The sequence below is a fragment of the Xyrauchen texanus genome, chromosome 21, assembly GCF_025860055.1.
Source record: "Xyrauchen texanus isolate HMW12.3.18 chromosome 21, RBS_HiC_50CHRs, whole genome shotgun sequence".
In the NCBI taxonomy this organism is placed as follows: domain Eukaryota; kingdom Metazoa; phylum Chordata; class Actinopteri; order Cypriniformes; family Catostomidae; genus Xyrauchen; species Xyrauchen texanus.
In genome coordinates, this window is record NC_068296.1 from 30,738,050 (window position 1) to 30,755,419 (window position 17,370).

Here is a 17,370-nt window from a genome sequence, read left to right on the forward strand (position 1 = left end):
TTTGGTTCCTGCAAGAGGGGAAAATAATTTAACCAAGATTCAAATAACTATTTAGGCATTGTTTTAGGCTACTGTTTTGGGTAATGCAGCTTCTCAAAAATATTGCCAATAGTGAACGCAGTCATTTAATTCTGTTTAACATTTATGTCATAAAGGTTACGGCAATGAATGCACATAACAATCGATTTGGGAAAAAAAAATGGTTACCATTGGGATATGTCAGGATAAATTTGACCTTCAGCCTTCATGTCCCAGTCATCATCTAAGTTCCCAGCAGGTAGAAGTTCTTATTACTGGGACACATTTTTCTTCAGTCAAACAATTGACTGCAAACTCACATTTAGTTCTTGCACCATTCTTGATCCAATAAAATCAAGTTCTGCAATACGAGGTATGGATTGTGAATGCTGTTTCATTGTTGACTTTCAAACTCTGAAGTTGCATTCTTTACTTGTGCAAAAAGCATGATTTGCATGTCTCAAATTACACCTTTATATTGGCAGGGACAAAAGGTCTACACTAGCTGAGATTGTGGAGCAGCTTCAAGAAAGAGAAGCAGCACAGGTGTGTGGACAGTCTGATGTCTTTTGTCTCATTTTCTAACAAAATTTCATAATGAAGGTCACGTACATGTTGTATATTTCAAATGTCAGGCCCGAGGAGAGATTCCACGCCTACCCAATGGCTTTCCTGAGAAGTCAACTAGACCAGACCGGCCTCGAGCCAGAGACAGACCCAAACCAAGGAGAAGACCACGACCCAAGGAGACAACAGCTGGAGAAACACGCCGCTCAAGGTCTGCACCGGCCCAGGGCAGCCAACCGGTGCCCCTGCCGCCCACCCACACAGCCCAGCACGAAGGGTTCCTCTTCCGCAAAATAGACATTGATGGACAGAAGAAGAGTTCAAACAGGTGGGGCTTTGTGGTCTAAATATTATGGACACTTTGCTTGGAATTAGCATGGAAAACAGCTAAACCAAATATACCAATCAAAAGTTGTATGATTGGTCATTCGAAGCTATGCTATTGCTATTGTTACAACTGTACTGATGCTTAGAGCACTAACATTTGTTATACAAAAGTTAGCTCTTATTTTCTTTCACCTAGTTTCTTGTCAAACTAGAAAAATGCTTGAATGCTTTACAAACTTCAATGTGTTTCCTGAAGTTAAATGAATAAGCAGCTGTTTGGCTGTCATTTGTTGATTAGAATTTTCACATCTCACAATAGCAGAAAATAGCTAGTTTTAGCACTGCTTGTCACTTGCATGGTGACACAAAAATCAGCCTGGTGGATGGATTTTACTGTGCTAGAAGACCATCAGATGCTGGGTTTCTGAAGTCATGGCTAGCAAGGTATGAAGCCTTTACCCCATTCACGGCTTAGCGTTATTCAGAAATTTTGTGTAGAGACTGGATGGCCCACCTCTGCAGCCCAATTTCCAAGTCACAAATTAATTAATTGCCATTTAAGGAACTCAAAAGAATGGCTGTCTAGTCCTTTATTGCATGCATGTGCACATAATTGGCTTAATAACTGCCTGTCCACTGCAGCTATATTCATGCAATGGTGAGCGTATATGTAACTGTATATCTTATAAACCAAAATCTCTCTTCTTTCTTGTGCTCTCTTTGCCGCTGGCTGTTCCTGTCCCTCTCTACAAAGGTAAGCTAGGGACTGCCCATCATTTTGTTAAGGTATTGTAATGATCTCTTTAGCAGTTTGGTCTTGCTCAGTCTCAAGTGCTGGTCATCCTAGACTCAGTTGGTGAGTAGTAAATACTGTACCTGCAAAATAGTCACCTTTTGGTGAAATTCACTGTTTTGATTCCAAAATAGGTCATTCATGTGATTTGAGCTGATCCGGTGAAGTAGCCTGTACATGCATGTGAACGATTTGGTCAATTTCAGTGTTAGGTGAACAAGCATTTTTTTCGGCCGATCGCGTCCGTGATAAGAGCAGCACAAGCATTGGTGGACGCTTGCATGTATGGCGTTCCTTTATGCTCTAAAATATAATTTTATATATATATATATATATATATATATATATATATATATATATATATATATATATATATAGAATTTAGTATAATTATATATATTTTTAAATAATATATATTTTTTTTAAATATTGAGTGTATGGTTATAACATTATGCTTTGTGTTATATTACCCTGAAATTAGTTTAAAAAAAAATAATTACCACAGCTCTGAGGGGGTTTCTATGACAGCTGCTGAGAGAGTGACAATAAATTTGGCATCTTCTCCCATCTGACTGTCTTAATCCACTTATTTCCTCAGCTGGAAAGTCATTCAGATGTATTAGTGGATTTCTTCTTTTGCTCTTGGATCAAATGATTAAGTGAAAATAATATTTGCTGTGGTGTTCTATTAACTCCCATTCACCGCTGTCGATGTTTACCCTGCAAACGTTTACATCCGCGTTCCAAAACCCGGAGTGTGAAAAAGGTCTATTGTTTTTAAGGAATCTATGGCCGGTCGGATGATTCAAAACCGTGGGTAATGTAGATGTTTACCATGTATTCTGCTATCAAACTTGATTTTTATACAGTGAAGTTGAGATAATGCAGACGGATAGATTCAACGTAAGCATATACCATCAATGAACAAACTCGTAGCTCACAGTAGGTCTGTCTTTAAATTTTTATAAGTTATCAATGAAAATCAATTCGTCTTTGAGATAAATACATGAGGTTTTCACTTCCGGAACCAGACTGGTGCACTCTATTGCACTGTTCATAAAATAGAATGTAATGCAATACCGCCACCTTGTGGGCTCCTGGCAAAATGTCACCAAGCGCATGAGTGAAACTGTAAAACACTGTATTGTTTGCAAAAATTCCCTTATTAAAAGTACTGAATGTTGTTAAATATTCAGTGTTAAAATTACGACATAGACATAAAGGGACATAACATAGACTAAGTGTTAAAATGTTTAAATAAATAAATAAAACATGGGGTTACAAATTAAACTACAAACTCTTAAAACAAATGACACATTGTTGACAAATTTGAAAGAGCTATTAATGTGTGCTTCACTGTTAGATTGTTTCATAAGCTGTGTATTAAAATAGATGTATCGCATTAATACATATTGATGACTGTAATAACTTTAGTTCTGGTAAAATCAGACTGAATTAATGAAGTGTGTTGCTGAATGGACTCAGATATTGTACAAACTCAGTTAATGTGTTATTACAAACCTAGTCTGTAAAATATTTAATGTACATTTTCAAAAATATTTTCAGCCCACTAAAATATTACAATACTTACATTTCTTAACGAGTGCTATTGGGGGCTAAAATGTTTATTTAACATTAGATCATGACAGGGATAAAAACAGAAAGTCAAGAAGTCAATTCAAGGTTCAATCATTTATTATTATAATTGGTCTTTTTATCCCATATATTTTTTGACTTTTTTCCAATGTCAGAGGACATTTATACCCTGATGAGATGGTGATGCATTGGACTTGAAGGGAACAGATTTGTATATTTATCTTGTCTTTGAAATACTTCAGAGGGCTGAACATGCTACAATCTGCCAAAAACCTTTTACAGACCTTATTTTTGGGGAGTTTGTAAAGCAGTAGCCTTATCTATTTTGATACAAACAGACCCTTATATTGTTTTACTCATTTGTAAGTTTTCTTGGATAAAATGCATTTAAATCTATACAAAGTTGCATGCATCAAATGACTGTCAATCTTATTTATATAATATATTAAGTGATGCAAATTAATACATAGATTTCACATAAATGATAATCATTTTATTTATTTTCTATCTTTGATCACTTTTATATTTTGTCATTATGCATTTATTTATGTTATATTTGGTAGAGTTTTTTAATTTAAGCATCTCTTTTCTCATTCTAGTTATACATTATACTGAATATAAAAATGTAATCTTGCCATCCAGTTGATAAACAAAAGAGTGTGATGCAATAAATTCTTATTTTTTAAATATTTTTACAAGTTAATTGAACATGTTGGTCAAGACAAACACATAGCATATATGGGATAATGGGAACAATAGTTACGTGCTAAAACAATGGCAGATGCAGATGTCACGTTCATTAAGACGAGTGAGTGAAGGGTAAGTAAGCCCTAAGTGATCAAGGCAGACGCTGACACGCTTCTCTGAACCGTGTTACATACTGTGTTGCAATACGTGTTAGTGAAATTGAACACAAATCACTCCACTGCAACATGTGAATGATGTGTGACGTCTGCCTAGACCAGGGGTGGGCAAACATTTTTTTCAGAGGGCCGTACTGACTTAGATCAAATAAGCGAAGGGCCACAAATTAGAAAATTGAAACATGTTTCAATCATGTTAAACTACTTGAATTTGGTAGAAATGACAGATTGCTTTACAATACGCTGTTTGCCAGCCCAGAAGGCTTGGGTTCTTGTTTCAAAAAAATGTAACTTTCTCTTAGAAAATGTTGACTTTTCATCTGTAAAGTAATTACTTTACTCAAATAATTGTATGTTCTGTTATTACTTGTGTAACTGTGTGAGACTGTTTTTACTTGTTTAGCTAACTCAAACGTTAATGCCATTGCAGTACAGACTTGCATCACTGAATGAAGAACATATTAGGCTAATAATGACTTTATATGAACAAACACATTGTCTTATATTCATTTTCTGTTCTGTTTTACTCGTGTAACTATAACTAACCAATGAAAATTAATAATAACTGAGATATTTATGAATGACACTCGTGAAAATCATTGCCTACCCATGTCATAATTTTTTCGCCTACTGGGAACAATTGAGATAGTCACCTCTCTTTGCAAGACCATCAAAGCCTAGCATCTGATGTTGAAATATGCAGCACAGAGGACAGATGTTTATCTGTCAGCCGGGATCTGTAGCGTGACTTGTTGTAGTTCATCACAGAAAAAGTTAGTTCACACACCTATGTGGAGCCAAACAAATCAAGCATCCTCTGTGCGTGGCTGCGCAGGTTCGGAAACTGTGTTTCCTTCAGTGAGCCATAGAAGTTGTCCAGCGTAATGAACGAGAGCAGGGTCGCACTGGATGTCAATCAGTTCTAGCTGCACATCTCGGGGTGCTTTCTTGCTATCGAATGAAAGGGGAGAGGACATTTTTGAACTGACCTTTATTGTCAGGGCACAGTATGCTAGCCTCCTCGATCATAGTCTTTCAAAGATTCACCATCAGAGAAAGGCTTGCTCTGTTTCGCGAGCTTGTGACAGCATGTAGCTAACTTTCGTTGCCGATTCTTGGATGGTCAACTGTTTTGTAAGAATATTCTACCTTGAAATTAAGTTGGAAGACAATTTCAGGGCTTTTTTGTCAAATTCCTACGATTAAATATTTGTGGCATAGTTAGCATGCTTGGTCGAAAAATGTCTCTTGATACTCTATTCCTTGAACACCACAATACTCTCTTGGCTTATCAAAATATTTAGATGTCCATTCTTGGTTAAAAATGTGACATTCTGAGTCAACTTTTCTCTTTTTTGAAGCATTCATCCTAACTGATTGTCAACACAACTGCCAACTAAATGTAGACAGCGTCCTCTGTTTGAATCGACTTAAATAGCAGTGCACGGAGTCATTGTAGTCATTCGCCTCGAGATTCGTTAACATAGTGCTGCCTTTTATGGATTTTTTTTGGGGTCGTTTTGTTTATCTTTGAGGATGTTGTGAGCCGGATTGAGATGGTCCGCGGGCCGGTTCCGGCCCTGGGGCCGTATTTTGCCCATGTCTGGCCTAGATGCTTCACTGATACATGTGGTTTACACCTCGTCTTGAATTTAATGGAGTAAATAGTAGAACCTTTTAAAAATCAAGACACTGGGGCCTGGATAGCTCAGCAAGTAAAGACTCTGACTGTCACACCTGGAGTTGCGAGTTCGAATCCAGAGCATGCTGAGTGACTCCAGTCAAGCTTCCTAAGCAACCAATTGGCCTGGTTGCTAAGGAGGGTAGAGTCTCATGGGGTAACCTCCTCATAGTGTCTATAATGTGGTTCTCGCTCTCAGTGGGGTGCGTGGTGAACTGTGCGTGGATGCCGCAGAGAATAGTGTGAAGCCGTGTCCGTGGTAATGCGTTCAACAAGCCACGTGATAAGATGCGCGGATTGACGGTCTCAGACGCGGAGGCAACTGAGATTCGTCCTCCGCCACTCAGATTGAGGTGAGTCACTACGCCACCATGAGGATTTAGAGAGCACTGGGAATTGGGCATTCCAAATTGGGAAGAAAAAGGGAGGGGAAAAAATACACAAGACGTTGAGTGACACGTTCAGTGAGACAAGTACGTGATCCTATGTCATATTTTAGAGCCTAAAGGGATGCCATATGCATATACCCCCCTCTGTGTTTGACAGAAGTGGTGTATCTCTGAAAGGCTATGTATCCTTACTGTTGCAGACAGTGTATGGTACAAAACTGATTTTCTAACTGTATTTGTATCTCTTTAAATACTCCAGAGAATTCGAAAATGTTGTAAAATTTCCACAATGTTTGGCTATTAGCAATGCACGAACTTGCTTTATGATGTCTATTTGAATATCTATTATGTTCTTTACTGACAGTTGTTGATAAAACAAAAAATGTACTAACTAATATCAATCAAATATGGCGCAGACCTGGCAAAGAAACATTGCAGCGACTCTCTCGTCTATAGTCTCATTTCTAAAACTGCCCCTTTCCTTCGCGTCCTGTCAGCTCCCTTAGAATACGATAAAAAGGTGCAAGGAAAGAAAATGTGGACGGAGAAATCCAAGTGAAATGTATTTGTAAAATGAAATGTCCCGCTCATTCAAGCGTCATTTTAGAGCGTCTGTCACCTTTTTCAACTGTACAGAGTTTGCCGGTATGGTAGTCAGTGCATGGTGTAATCACCTAATGGTGAAATCTTGTGTTTGCTCTCCCATACTACAGCAGATCCTGGGTGAACCTGTACTGTGTGTTGAATAAAGGTGAGCTGGGCTTCTATAAGGATGCGAAGAGCACCGCCATACCTTACAACAATGAGCCGCTTCTCAACCTGAGCCATTGTGCCTGTGATATCAACAATGGTTACAAGAAGAAGAAGAACGTCTTCACACTCAAGTATGTGGCTGTAGGGCTGCCCGATACAATGATTAGTCTCTATATGTACTTGTGCTGATTTTGTTAGGGATATAAAACCCCAACATTGTTTACATTTACATTTACATTTATGCATTTGGCAGATGCTTTTATCCAAAGCGACTTACAGTGCACTTATTACAGGGACAATCCCCCCGGAACAAGCTGGATGTTAAGTGCCTTGCTCAAGGACACAATGGTGGTGGCTATGGGGTTCAAACCAACGACCTTCTGATTAACAGCCCTGTGCTTTAGCCACTAGGCCACCACCACTCCCACATTGTTATTTCATTGATATTAATGTGCCTAAGTAATTTGATTATTTTTGCGATCCTCACTTTCTTACTATGAGAGCGTTAAGATGAGTGTTTTAATGGCATTTCTAAATTTAACTTTGACGTCATTTGTTTTTGCTATTTCACCCAGTCATACATGGCTTACAGAATGCATGGCACTAGAACTCACTAACTGGTTATTAGTGATGCACCTATGTATCCAATAAAAGCAATAATCTGCACTATGGAACATCAGACGATTGTCTAAAAGCAGGGCCAATTATTTTGTACTGTATATACAGTTTTCTTTTCATACAATTGTTTTCACTTTATAATTTCAGAACTAAAGATGGAAGTGAGTTTCTGTTCCATGCTAAAGATGAGGTGAGACACTTTTATCCCAGTTTTTCCTAATGTAGTCATAACTAATGAAATCAGCCAATTCCAGAGTTTTGAATTTTTGTGGGAATACATGGTGAGTCTCCAATCTCTATTTGGCCTGCAGGATGATTTGAAGAGCTGGATCACAAGTATAACCACTAGTATAAATGAGCATGGAGAGCTTGCCAAACAGGGGCAGACCCATCTAACTACCTCATCGACAGACGAGGGAACGCGCAGGGAAGGCAGCAGGGCAGGGGGGTCGGAGAGAGGTGAAAGGTCAGACCGAGCTGACGGAGGATCAGTGCGCTCAGACAAGGGTGATAAGCCTGAGAAAAAGACGGGCAAGAAGAAATGAGGCACCCCACAGCACCTGATCACCCTCTGAGAGTGCGTCGTGTTGCAAGTGAGACAGGAACCGGGACTTCGCAAAACCAGGAATGTGGATCAGTGCTCTGACGGAATCAGGAAACGAAGGCGTCACAGTGAACTCCCTTTATGTCTTGCTGTCCAACACTGAGGTGCTCTGGTCTCTGCTGTGGAAATGCCATGTATCAGTGCGCCCTCTAGTGGCTACTGAGTACTAGGACAATTCAAGAGCTGCATTTGGGCCAAAGAGCCGATAACACGAAGGATAAAAGAGTAAGATGTTAAAGTAGCTCATGAAGATTATTTTCTAACACGTGTGTGAAGAAGATGACCCATATGAACGTGTACCTGTCTCTCTTTGTATATTTTACGTCTCAACATCAGTTCTATACAATCCCACACTGTAAAGAATGGAAATATGCCAAAATCTGACAAATCGTTTTTCTGAAGAGCATGTTTTGTCTGTTTATTTTGTAAGTTGTTTTGCTCTTTTATACTATTAATGTATTGATTTGTATTAATTGGCTCTTCAACGCAATTTTTTTGATTCTCGTCTTGCCACTTTGTAGACCACAACAAGATTGAACGCCAGACATGACATATCTGAACATGCCTACAAGGTATTTCAAATGAAGACACAAAGGTTTTTTCCCAAATAAAGAGAAGCGACTCACTTGCAGTGAGTGTGTATTCTCAAATCTGGTTTCTATGGGTTGTTAGTTTCATGCAGTATAAGCTTTTTATCTAATATGGAGGAACATCTCAATCATCAGTATTATATTATGCATTAAATGTAAAATGTGAGTTAATTTGGGCATTTAATGACATTTCAAATGATCAATTTTGCTTGGTTGTGTATGTTTGTGTCTATGCATGTACTGCTTTACTCATGTCATTTAGCTATTCTTTTTAATTTACACTCAGAAGTCTTCCAAGCACAGAACTGATTGTTTTGTAAAACCTTTATTTTTTTTCCCTTGTGTCAGTTTAACCAGCATATTGGTGATTGCACTGAAGGCTGAATGGATGCAGGCATTTGATTTATCTCATCCCTGCTAATGTTAGTTCGATTTGTGAGATGCCAACTGAATGCTATGTAGATGTTATAATGTGACTGTCTTCCCTGACTGGATAAAACTGGGTTTAAAATTTTATTCTGTTTTTCCATCATTGTATTGAGGTCTTTGAAGTGTGTTGTTCAGCAGGTTTTAGTATAGAAAGCCCATAGCTAGCAAAAATGCAAGGTGTATCATACAGAAATTGCAACATGCTTTGCAACAGCTCTGCAAACAAGTGCACATATTAAATTGTTTGTTGTTTTGTTGTTTTGATCAATTTACATGCATCAATCAACTGAACGCATGACTGACTATATTATGGCTACATTTGAAACGCAATTTTTAAGTAGCGTACTTATACAGTTGAAGCTAACTCTCGGTGTTAAAGGGAAACATAATCGTTTCAGGTCTCATGTTTGTGCCTCATTGCCTACATCTTAAAGTCTGTCAGCTGTAGTCCTTAATGCACTGTCTGTTCTTGTAAAAAGGCTAGGCATAAATAACTTTAGAAGCAATGGTCCTCTAAGAGAATCTATAAATCAATCATTGAAAGAAAGATGTCCATGTAAGCCTTTTTCCTCAATATCTGCAAGTTCATTTCTTTATTTTAACATGAACAGAGCATCATGCAAATGCTGTTGTAATGTTCCATATTCTGCCAACTTTTTGAAATATACTGTCAGCTCTCATGTCTCTATACAATCTCAAAGCATTGTATATATATATATATATATATATATATCTAAAGAGTTTTCGGTGTCTGGGTCTGAATTTCCTTTCCATTGACTCCTTTGGTTTTGTCTCCATGTCTTATTTTTTGTACAAAACGAAATCCTATTTTTATGCAATGGAATTACTTATTCTTAGGCAGAGGGTATGCAGTAAAAGTATCCAACATGGTGGTGGTGGACAGAAACAACGTATAAACTTGCAAGTAGAACATTTATGCAACTTTTCCTTTGCACTATTACTGCCCCATTGCACAGTGCTATAGTGAGCAGAGAATTGGTTCTTGAGGGTCTGGATTTCCCGGGTTTCCAAGCAGTATTACTACAAAACAATGCATTCATTTAGCATTTGGTTTATGGAAATTTGCACATCTGCAAACACTGTTTCATTGGTTTGATAAAAGTATTGTTTTTAAAGGGGTCATGACATGCAGGTAAGGTTCACTTATAATATTAGTAATATTAGTCATATATTTGTAAAACAAATTTTCCACCCTTATTCTGACCCTCCGTCAGATACGCTGGGTTGCTTCTTTTAGACTTAACAGTAAACAGACACTGTTCTCATTGGCTCTCTGCTCTTGACTCATATACTCTCTGTACTTGCTCACCACTACTGGGCGGGCTACAGAAGTGAGTAAAGGTAAATTAGGAATTGATGTGTTGTGGAGGCGGTCAGATGCAAATGTCAACCACAGTGTGGTTTCAACAAATGCTGTTTTTGCAGTGAGTAGGAAGTTTTGAGTTCTGAAACGTACAGTATGTTTTTATAGTACAATGACCTCTTGTATATCAAAAGATCAAGAAAAATGTGATTCCTCATGTCATAACCCCTTTAACATTTTTTATCGCATCTTACAGATAATCATTTTTACCTAATATCACAGTATTTCAGTTACTTTAGATGTAAAAGCATAGTTCAAATGTAATTAAAGCTGAAGTATGTAACCTTTTTTGGTGTTAAAACACATTCTCCTTTTCTTCAGTTGAATACACTGAGACAACTGTAAGCCACTTGTAGATTACGTTTCTCAAAAACGGTAAACACTGTGTTTCTGTGGTGCTTTGAAAATTCCCGTTTGTTTTGAGCGACCTGTCTAGCCTTACACAACAATATTGACTTGACCAATGGCATGAGTTGGGGGCAGGATTATTTGTTTATTTGATCAATGGAAGACGGGGCATGTTTGGAAAAATGTTCATTTTTGCAATTTCTTTTCTTGGCTACTGGCACAGAAATTACACTTCAGCTTTAAATTCAAGATGGATTTGATCCATTAGATTAATAGAAAGCACAATCGGAATATTCAGCTTCACAATAAAAAGAATGTTTTATTTTAGATGTCTGATTTAGCATTTGTGCAAATGTTTAGGGATTCATCCAGAATTCTGTATTTTGAAAAGTAGTTTTAATTCCTTATTATCCTTTTAATATGCCAGCTTTAATGTGTTCTATGGCAGATGATGGTTTTTAATCAGGATAGGATGGAACATTCTTTAGAGGGTTGTGTACAGCCTGTTGATAGTGTCAGACCCTCAAGCACCACTGGTTTAAGCTCAGCAGCTCGATTGCCTGTACAAGTTGCTCTTGTTTCTGCTGAGAAATAAGAACATTTTGCGGGTTTTATCAGTTTTGATTACCAATGGGGTAGGAGGGGTTATTTCTCCAGAAAATTCAAGTTAAGAAATTCAAATGAAACTGGACAATTCAGGTTGCATGAATAACATTGTCCCTGTAATGGTACTGCTGTGCATGATGAAACCTCTCTCATTCGCACTCACAGCCACTGAACAAGGGTGACACTAATACACATGGAAACAGTGAATGAATGCTGTATAATTCAGATCCTGACTGACTCTGTACAGTTAATTCCTTGATAAATACAGCTTGTGATATGTCAAATGTGTCGCTTTTTTCATTTATTCTGCAACTAGCATCCTTACATCCATGTGAAGACAACTTTCTGTACTGACAACAAGCTAGAGCCTGTTATCTGAAATCAGATTACCATAGATAACTGTAAAATGGGTATGCATTGGTTTTCTTTTTTTACAGAAAATATTACTTTTGTTATATTCATACAGAAACTTAATTTGATATACACTCAACAACATTTACTTATTCAACAACATGGTTGCCCAGCATGTTTGTGCAGCCCTCCATATATGATTTTATATCTTTGTTATTTCTTGAGACATGCAAGATTGTCAGATTTCCAAGACTGGGCATATTGTCATTCACAACAGGGCTAGACATCTGTGATCTGTTAGTGTTTTCAAATTCATAATTTTCATAAGTGATTCATAATATCCTTTATATAAGAGTTGTAAGTCATGAACCAAATCAACCAGCTCCGAGGAAAACCACAACATCACAAGATTTGATTCAAGTCAAAAAGTATTTGAAAATCAGACAAAAAGACAATGGTACAAGACTGTGCGCTTACCGTCTTTCACCAGAGAAGGAAATTCAATCTCATGAATCAAATTACTTTATCGAATTAGAAACGATGGAAGTTGAAATAACACCTGCTGATGTTTTAACAGGAGCATATACCGTCGATTAACAACATCAGAGCTCACGATAGGTCTGTCTTTAAAGGTTTATAAGTTATTGTTATAAATATATTAGTCTATGGAAAAAATAAACAAATCTTTCTTTTTTACTTCTGAAACCAGACTGTCACACAATATTGACACTGGTTTGAGAACAATACATTTGTTTAAAATATGAAATAATATCTAAAATAAAAAAATACAGATGTTATTATATATATATATATAATAACATATCTGTATTTCTTGTAGGCTATTGAACGGCTTCCTACCTAAATTATTCAGTAAAACAATAATGAAACTCATTCATGAAACAAATTGGAAAGCAGAAAACAGAACGAAGCAATAATGGAAAAGCTAACCACTGTACTCGCCAACAGAAAGTGTAATTAAAGAATTATATCAAATTCCACATATAAAACATATGTGACATCCTGCCCAGCCTAAAATGTAAGAAAAATACAGTTATCCTAAGAACACAGTTTAACTTATCATTTTATAATTTACTCTTATATTCCTTACCTTGTGGTTTTACTGTGTTCAAGATCTATTACAAAAAGAAGGCAGAAGCTTCAAGGCTGCAGTCTCTGCAATCTCCACTTTCACATTCTTCTTTTGTTTTTGACAATTCACATTCTTCATGTATATCAACACTTACTGGACAGGGAGAATTTACAGTAACACAAAAAATGCCACTTAACGACTTTGAGTAGGGGGAACTTTTCCCCCTAAATTCTGAAGCAGATGCTCTTCCTTCTAGCCTTTTCCCCTTCAAAATGGTCTGACGTGTGAATCCTTTTTTTTTTTTTTTAAATCAGATAAAAGTATTATTTCTTTCTTATGGGGGAATAAATCTATCCAGATCAGCAAGACCCATCTCCAAAGACCAAATTGCTCTGGAGGTCTGGAAATAACTTAATCCTAAATTCCTTTATTATTACTGGGCACGCAATATTCAGAAGTTAATTCACTGTTTCGAAGACATACCAAGTACAGAAAAGGCAGACTGGGTTGAATTAAAGTTCTCATCATGCCAGTATAATCTGAGTTTGGTAGTTTGTGCAGCATTATCCCTTTATTTGAGTCTAAATATAATAATCAATCACTCAATAAGAATATGGGCCCAGTTTAGAAGACATTTTGGGCTGCAAGGAACATCTGTTCTCTCCCCCATTAAGTCAAATCACACATTCATTCCCTCCTGTACAGACCCTGCATCTATTTTATGGTTTGATAAAGGAATTAGAGCAATCCACAATCTGTACATAGAAGACAAATTTGCAGCATTCTCTCAATTATCCCAAACCTAAGACTTACCCGAGAACCATTTCTTTTGTTATTTACAGATCAGGAGCCCACAAAATTTCCAGATAACCCCACAAAATCACATGTTGACCACATCCTTGTGAGTCTGATCTTGCAGCAGTTTTAACAGATGACCAATGAGACTCGTTCTTAGACTTGGTGCACACATCGTCTGCATCCGCTGCAACTGAAAGTGGTACACAGAGTTAATTTAACCAATGCTAGGTTGGCAAAGATTTATTTGAATGTTGAGCCATCATGCCCTTATTGTAGAGGCCAGCCATCAGACTTAATGCACATGTTTTGGCTATGTCCGGATATCTCAACCTTCTGGATAAGCATTTGTAAGGCTTTCAGTGAGATGTTTGGAATCCGCTTTGACCCTGACCCAATCTGTGCCCTCTTTGATTTAACATCAAAGGAATCCCGATCTCTAAAAATGGAAGCAATGTGCACCTCCATCCTTTTCCCATTGGGTCAAAGATGTTATGTATTTCTTAAAACTGGAAAAAATTAAATAAACACTCAAGGGGTCCACTCAAACTTTTGTTAAGATATGGAGGCCCTTTTTGGACTTTTCTGACTCTCTACAGGAACCCCTTCATACAGAGTAGAGTGGTCCCCTTAAATGTCCTATTATAGCAGTGAGCATAAATGAGGGTGAGTAAATAATAAGAGATTTTTCATTTTCTTTGTGAACTATCCCTTTAAGAAGGAATGATTTGAATTATTGCAATTGTTGTTTTCACTACATATTATTTTGTGTTTAATAAAGTATATTGCACCTCCATAATGATTGAATATTCACTGTGTTTTTACAATTTTACTGTAGCCTGCTATTTTACCAATATTTACTTGCACTATCCAATGAGACTGTAGTATAAAAATATTTAAAGTGAAAGTTTTGCTGCTTTTAGACCACATTAGCGTTAAGGTCATCTATATGCTAGTATACTTCTGAACGTTGACCAAATTAGTTTTCAGAAGATATAAGCATTTAAAATCTGCAGTCTCTTTCTCTTTTGGCTAAAAAGACTCCATGACGTCACTAAGAGTGCTTTGAATTTTGAACTATCCATTTGAAACTAAACGACATTAAAGACAGCTTTAATGGCCGTTTTTTATTTATTTTTGCTTTCATGTGCAGATTTAAAGGAGACCTATTATGCCCCTTTTTACCAGATGTAATATCAGTCTCAGGTGTCCCCAGAATGTGTCTGTGAAGTTTCAGCTCAAAATACCCCACGGATCATATATTATTCCATGTTATAAATGCCTCTTTCCCGCCCCCTTTCCAGAAGAGGGCTGTGACTTCTTGTGCTTCGGTTACTAGAGCAACAACAAATCAGAACCTATATGACTGACAGCGTAAATACCAGGTTCCAGGTTCCAGTTCAGGCAGGGCTGGACTTGGAAGAGAAATTGGCCTGGGATTTTACATAGCAACTGGCTAAAAAGTTGTTCAAACTTTCGCTGTCCTTTTCTGCATACCGAGGCGCCATTTTGTAGTTCATTCTGCATAACGCGGCGGCTCATTTTAGCTTATCGCAGCCAATTCGGCCCATTTTGCTGCTGATCCACCAGCCCACTCTGTTCTCCAGATGGCCAGTCCTCCCCTGATCAGCCCCAAAGTGCATTGGCCCACTGGGAAAATGCCCGGTATGCCAGATTACCAGTCCAGCCCTGAGTTGAGCCATATATATATGAATATATATATATATATATATATATATATATACAGTGCATCTGGAAAGTATTCACAGCGCTTCACTTTTTCAACAGTTTGTTATGTTAAAGCCTTATTCCAAAATTGATTAAATTAATAATTTTCCTCAATATTCTACAAACAATACCTTATAATGACAACATGAAAGAAGTTTGTTTGTAATCTTTGCAAATGTATTAAAAATAAAAAAAATAAAAAAAATCACATGTACATAAGTATTCACAGCCTTTGCCATGACACTCAAAATTGAGCTCAGGTGCATCCTGTTTCCACTGATCATCCTTGAGATGTTTCTACAACTTGATTGGAGTCCACCTGTGGTAGATTCAGTTGATTGGACATGATTTGGAAAGGCACACACCTGTCTATATAAGGTCCCACAGTTAACAGTTCATGTCAGAGCACAAACCAAGCCATGAAGTCCAAGGAATTGCCTGTAAACCTCTGAGACAGGATTGTATCGAGGCACAGATCTGGGAAAGGGTACAGAAATATTTCTGCAGCATTGAAGGTCCTTATGAGCACAGTGGCCTCCATCATCCTTAAATGGAAGAGGTTTGGAACCACCGGGACTCTTCCTAGAGCTGGCCGCCCAGCCAAACTGAGTGATCTGGGGAGAAGGGCCTTAGTCAGGGAGGTGACCAAGAACCCGATGGTCACTCTGACAGAGCTCCAGCATTTCTCTGTGAAGAGAGGAGAAACTTCCAGAAGAACAACCATCTCTGCAGCACTCCACCAATCAGGCCTGTATGGTAGGGTGGCCAGAAGGAAGCCACTCCTCAGTAAAAGGCACATGACAGCCCACCTGGAGTTTACCAAATGGCACCTGAAGGACTCTCAGACCATGAGATACAAAATACTCTGGTCTGATGAAACAAACATTGAACTCTTTGGCCTCAATGGCAAGCGTCATGTCTGGAGGAAACCAGGCACCACTCATCACCTGGCCAATACCATCCCAACAGTGAATCATGGTGGTGGCAGCATCATGCTGTGGGGATGTTTTTCAGCAACAGGAACTGGGAGACTAGTCAGGATCGAGGGAAAGATGAATGCAGCAATGTACAGAGACATCCTTGATGAAAACCTGCTCCAGAGCGCTCTGGACCTCAGACTGGGGCGACGGTTCATCTTCTAACAGAACAACGTCCCTAAACACACAGCCAAGATAACAAAGGAGTGGCTACGGGACAACTCTGTGAATGTCCGTGAGTAGCCCAGCCAGAGACCAGACTTAAACCTGATTGAACATCTCTGGAGAGATCTGAAAATGGCTGTGCACCGACACTCCCCATCCAACCTGATGGAGCTTGAGAGGTCCTGCAAAGAAGAATGGGAGAAACTGCCCAAACATAGGTGTGCCAAGCCTGTAGCATCATACACAAAAAGACTTGCGGCTGTAAATGGTGCCAAAGGTGCTTCAACAAAGTATTGAGCAAAGGCTGTGAATTTTATGTACATATGACTTTTTTTTTTTATTTGTGTTTTTTATTTTTAATAAATTTGCAAAGATTTCAAACAAACTTCATTCATGTTGTCATTATGGGGTATTGTTTGTAGAATTGAGGAAAATAATGAATTTAATCCATTTTGGAATAAGGCTGTAACATAACAAAATGTGGAAAAAGTGAAGTGCTGTGAATACTTTCCAGATGCACTGTGTGTACATATAAATATATTTATACATATCTGGTCTCCATGAATACAATCAGAGAAAATGGTAACTTTAGCTGCATTAGACGTGGAATCAGTTAACAAGCACATTCGGAAAGGCGATTTGCAAACATTCACATGATATAAAGTGCAATACTTACATCTTCAGGATATAAATCTAGA

At 37.9% G+C, this 17,370-nt stretch overlaps 1 protein-coding gene across 4 annotated transcripts in view; it reads left to right on the forward strand.

The window, feature by feature from the left end:
* LOC127661629 (spectrin beta chain, non-erythrocytic 4-like) overlaps positions 1 to 11,841 on the forward strand; it is a 96,372-nt gene extending 84,531 nt beyond the window's left edge. For 3 of the 4 annotated variants that reach the window (XM_052152423.1, XM_052152424.1, XM_052152425.1), the window contains 5 exons: positions 504 to 564; positions 654 to 913; positions 6,948 to 7,118; positions 7,753 to 7,795; positions 7,917 to 11,841. In XM_052152423.1, the coding sequence (XP_052008383.1) occupies positions 504 to 564; positions 654 to 913; positions 6,948 to 7,118; positions 7,753 to 7,795; positions 7,917 to 8,150 (769 nt within the window). In that variant the 3' untranslated portion in view covers positions 8,151 to 11,841. The remainder of the gene's footprint in view (positions 1 to 503; positions 565 to 653; positions 914 to 6,947; positions 7,119 to 7,752; positions 7,796 to 7,916) is intronic. The other variant, XM_052152426.1, reaches the window with a different exon arrangement.
* The last annotated feature ends 5,529 nt before the right edge of the window (positions 11,842 to 17,370 follow it).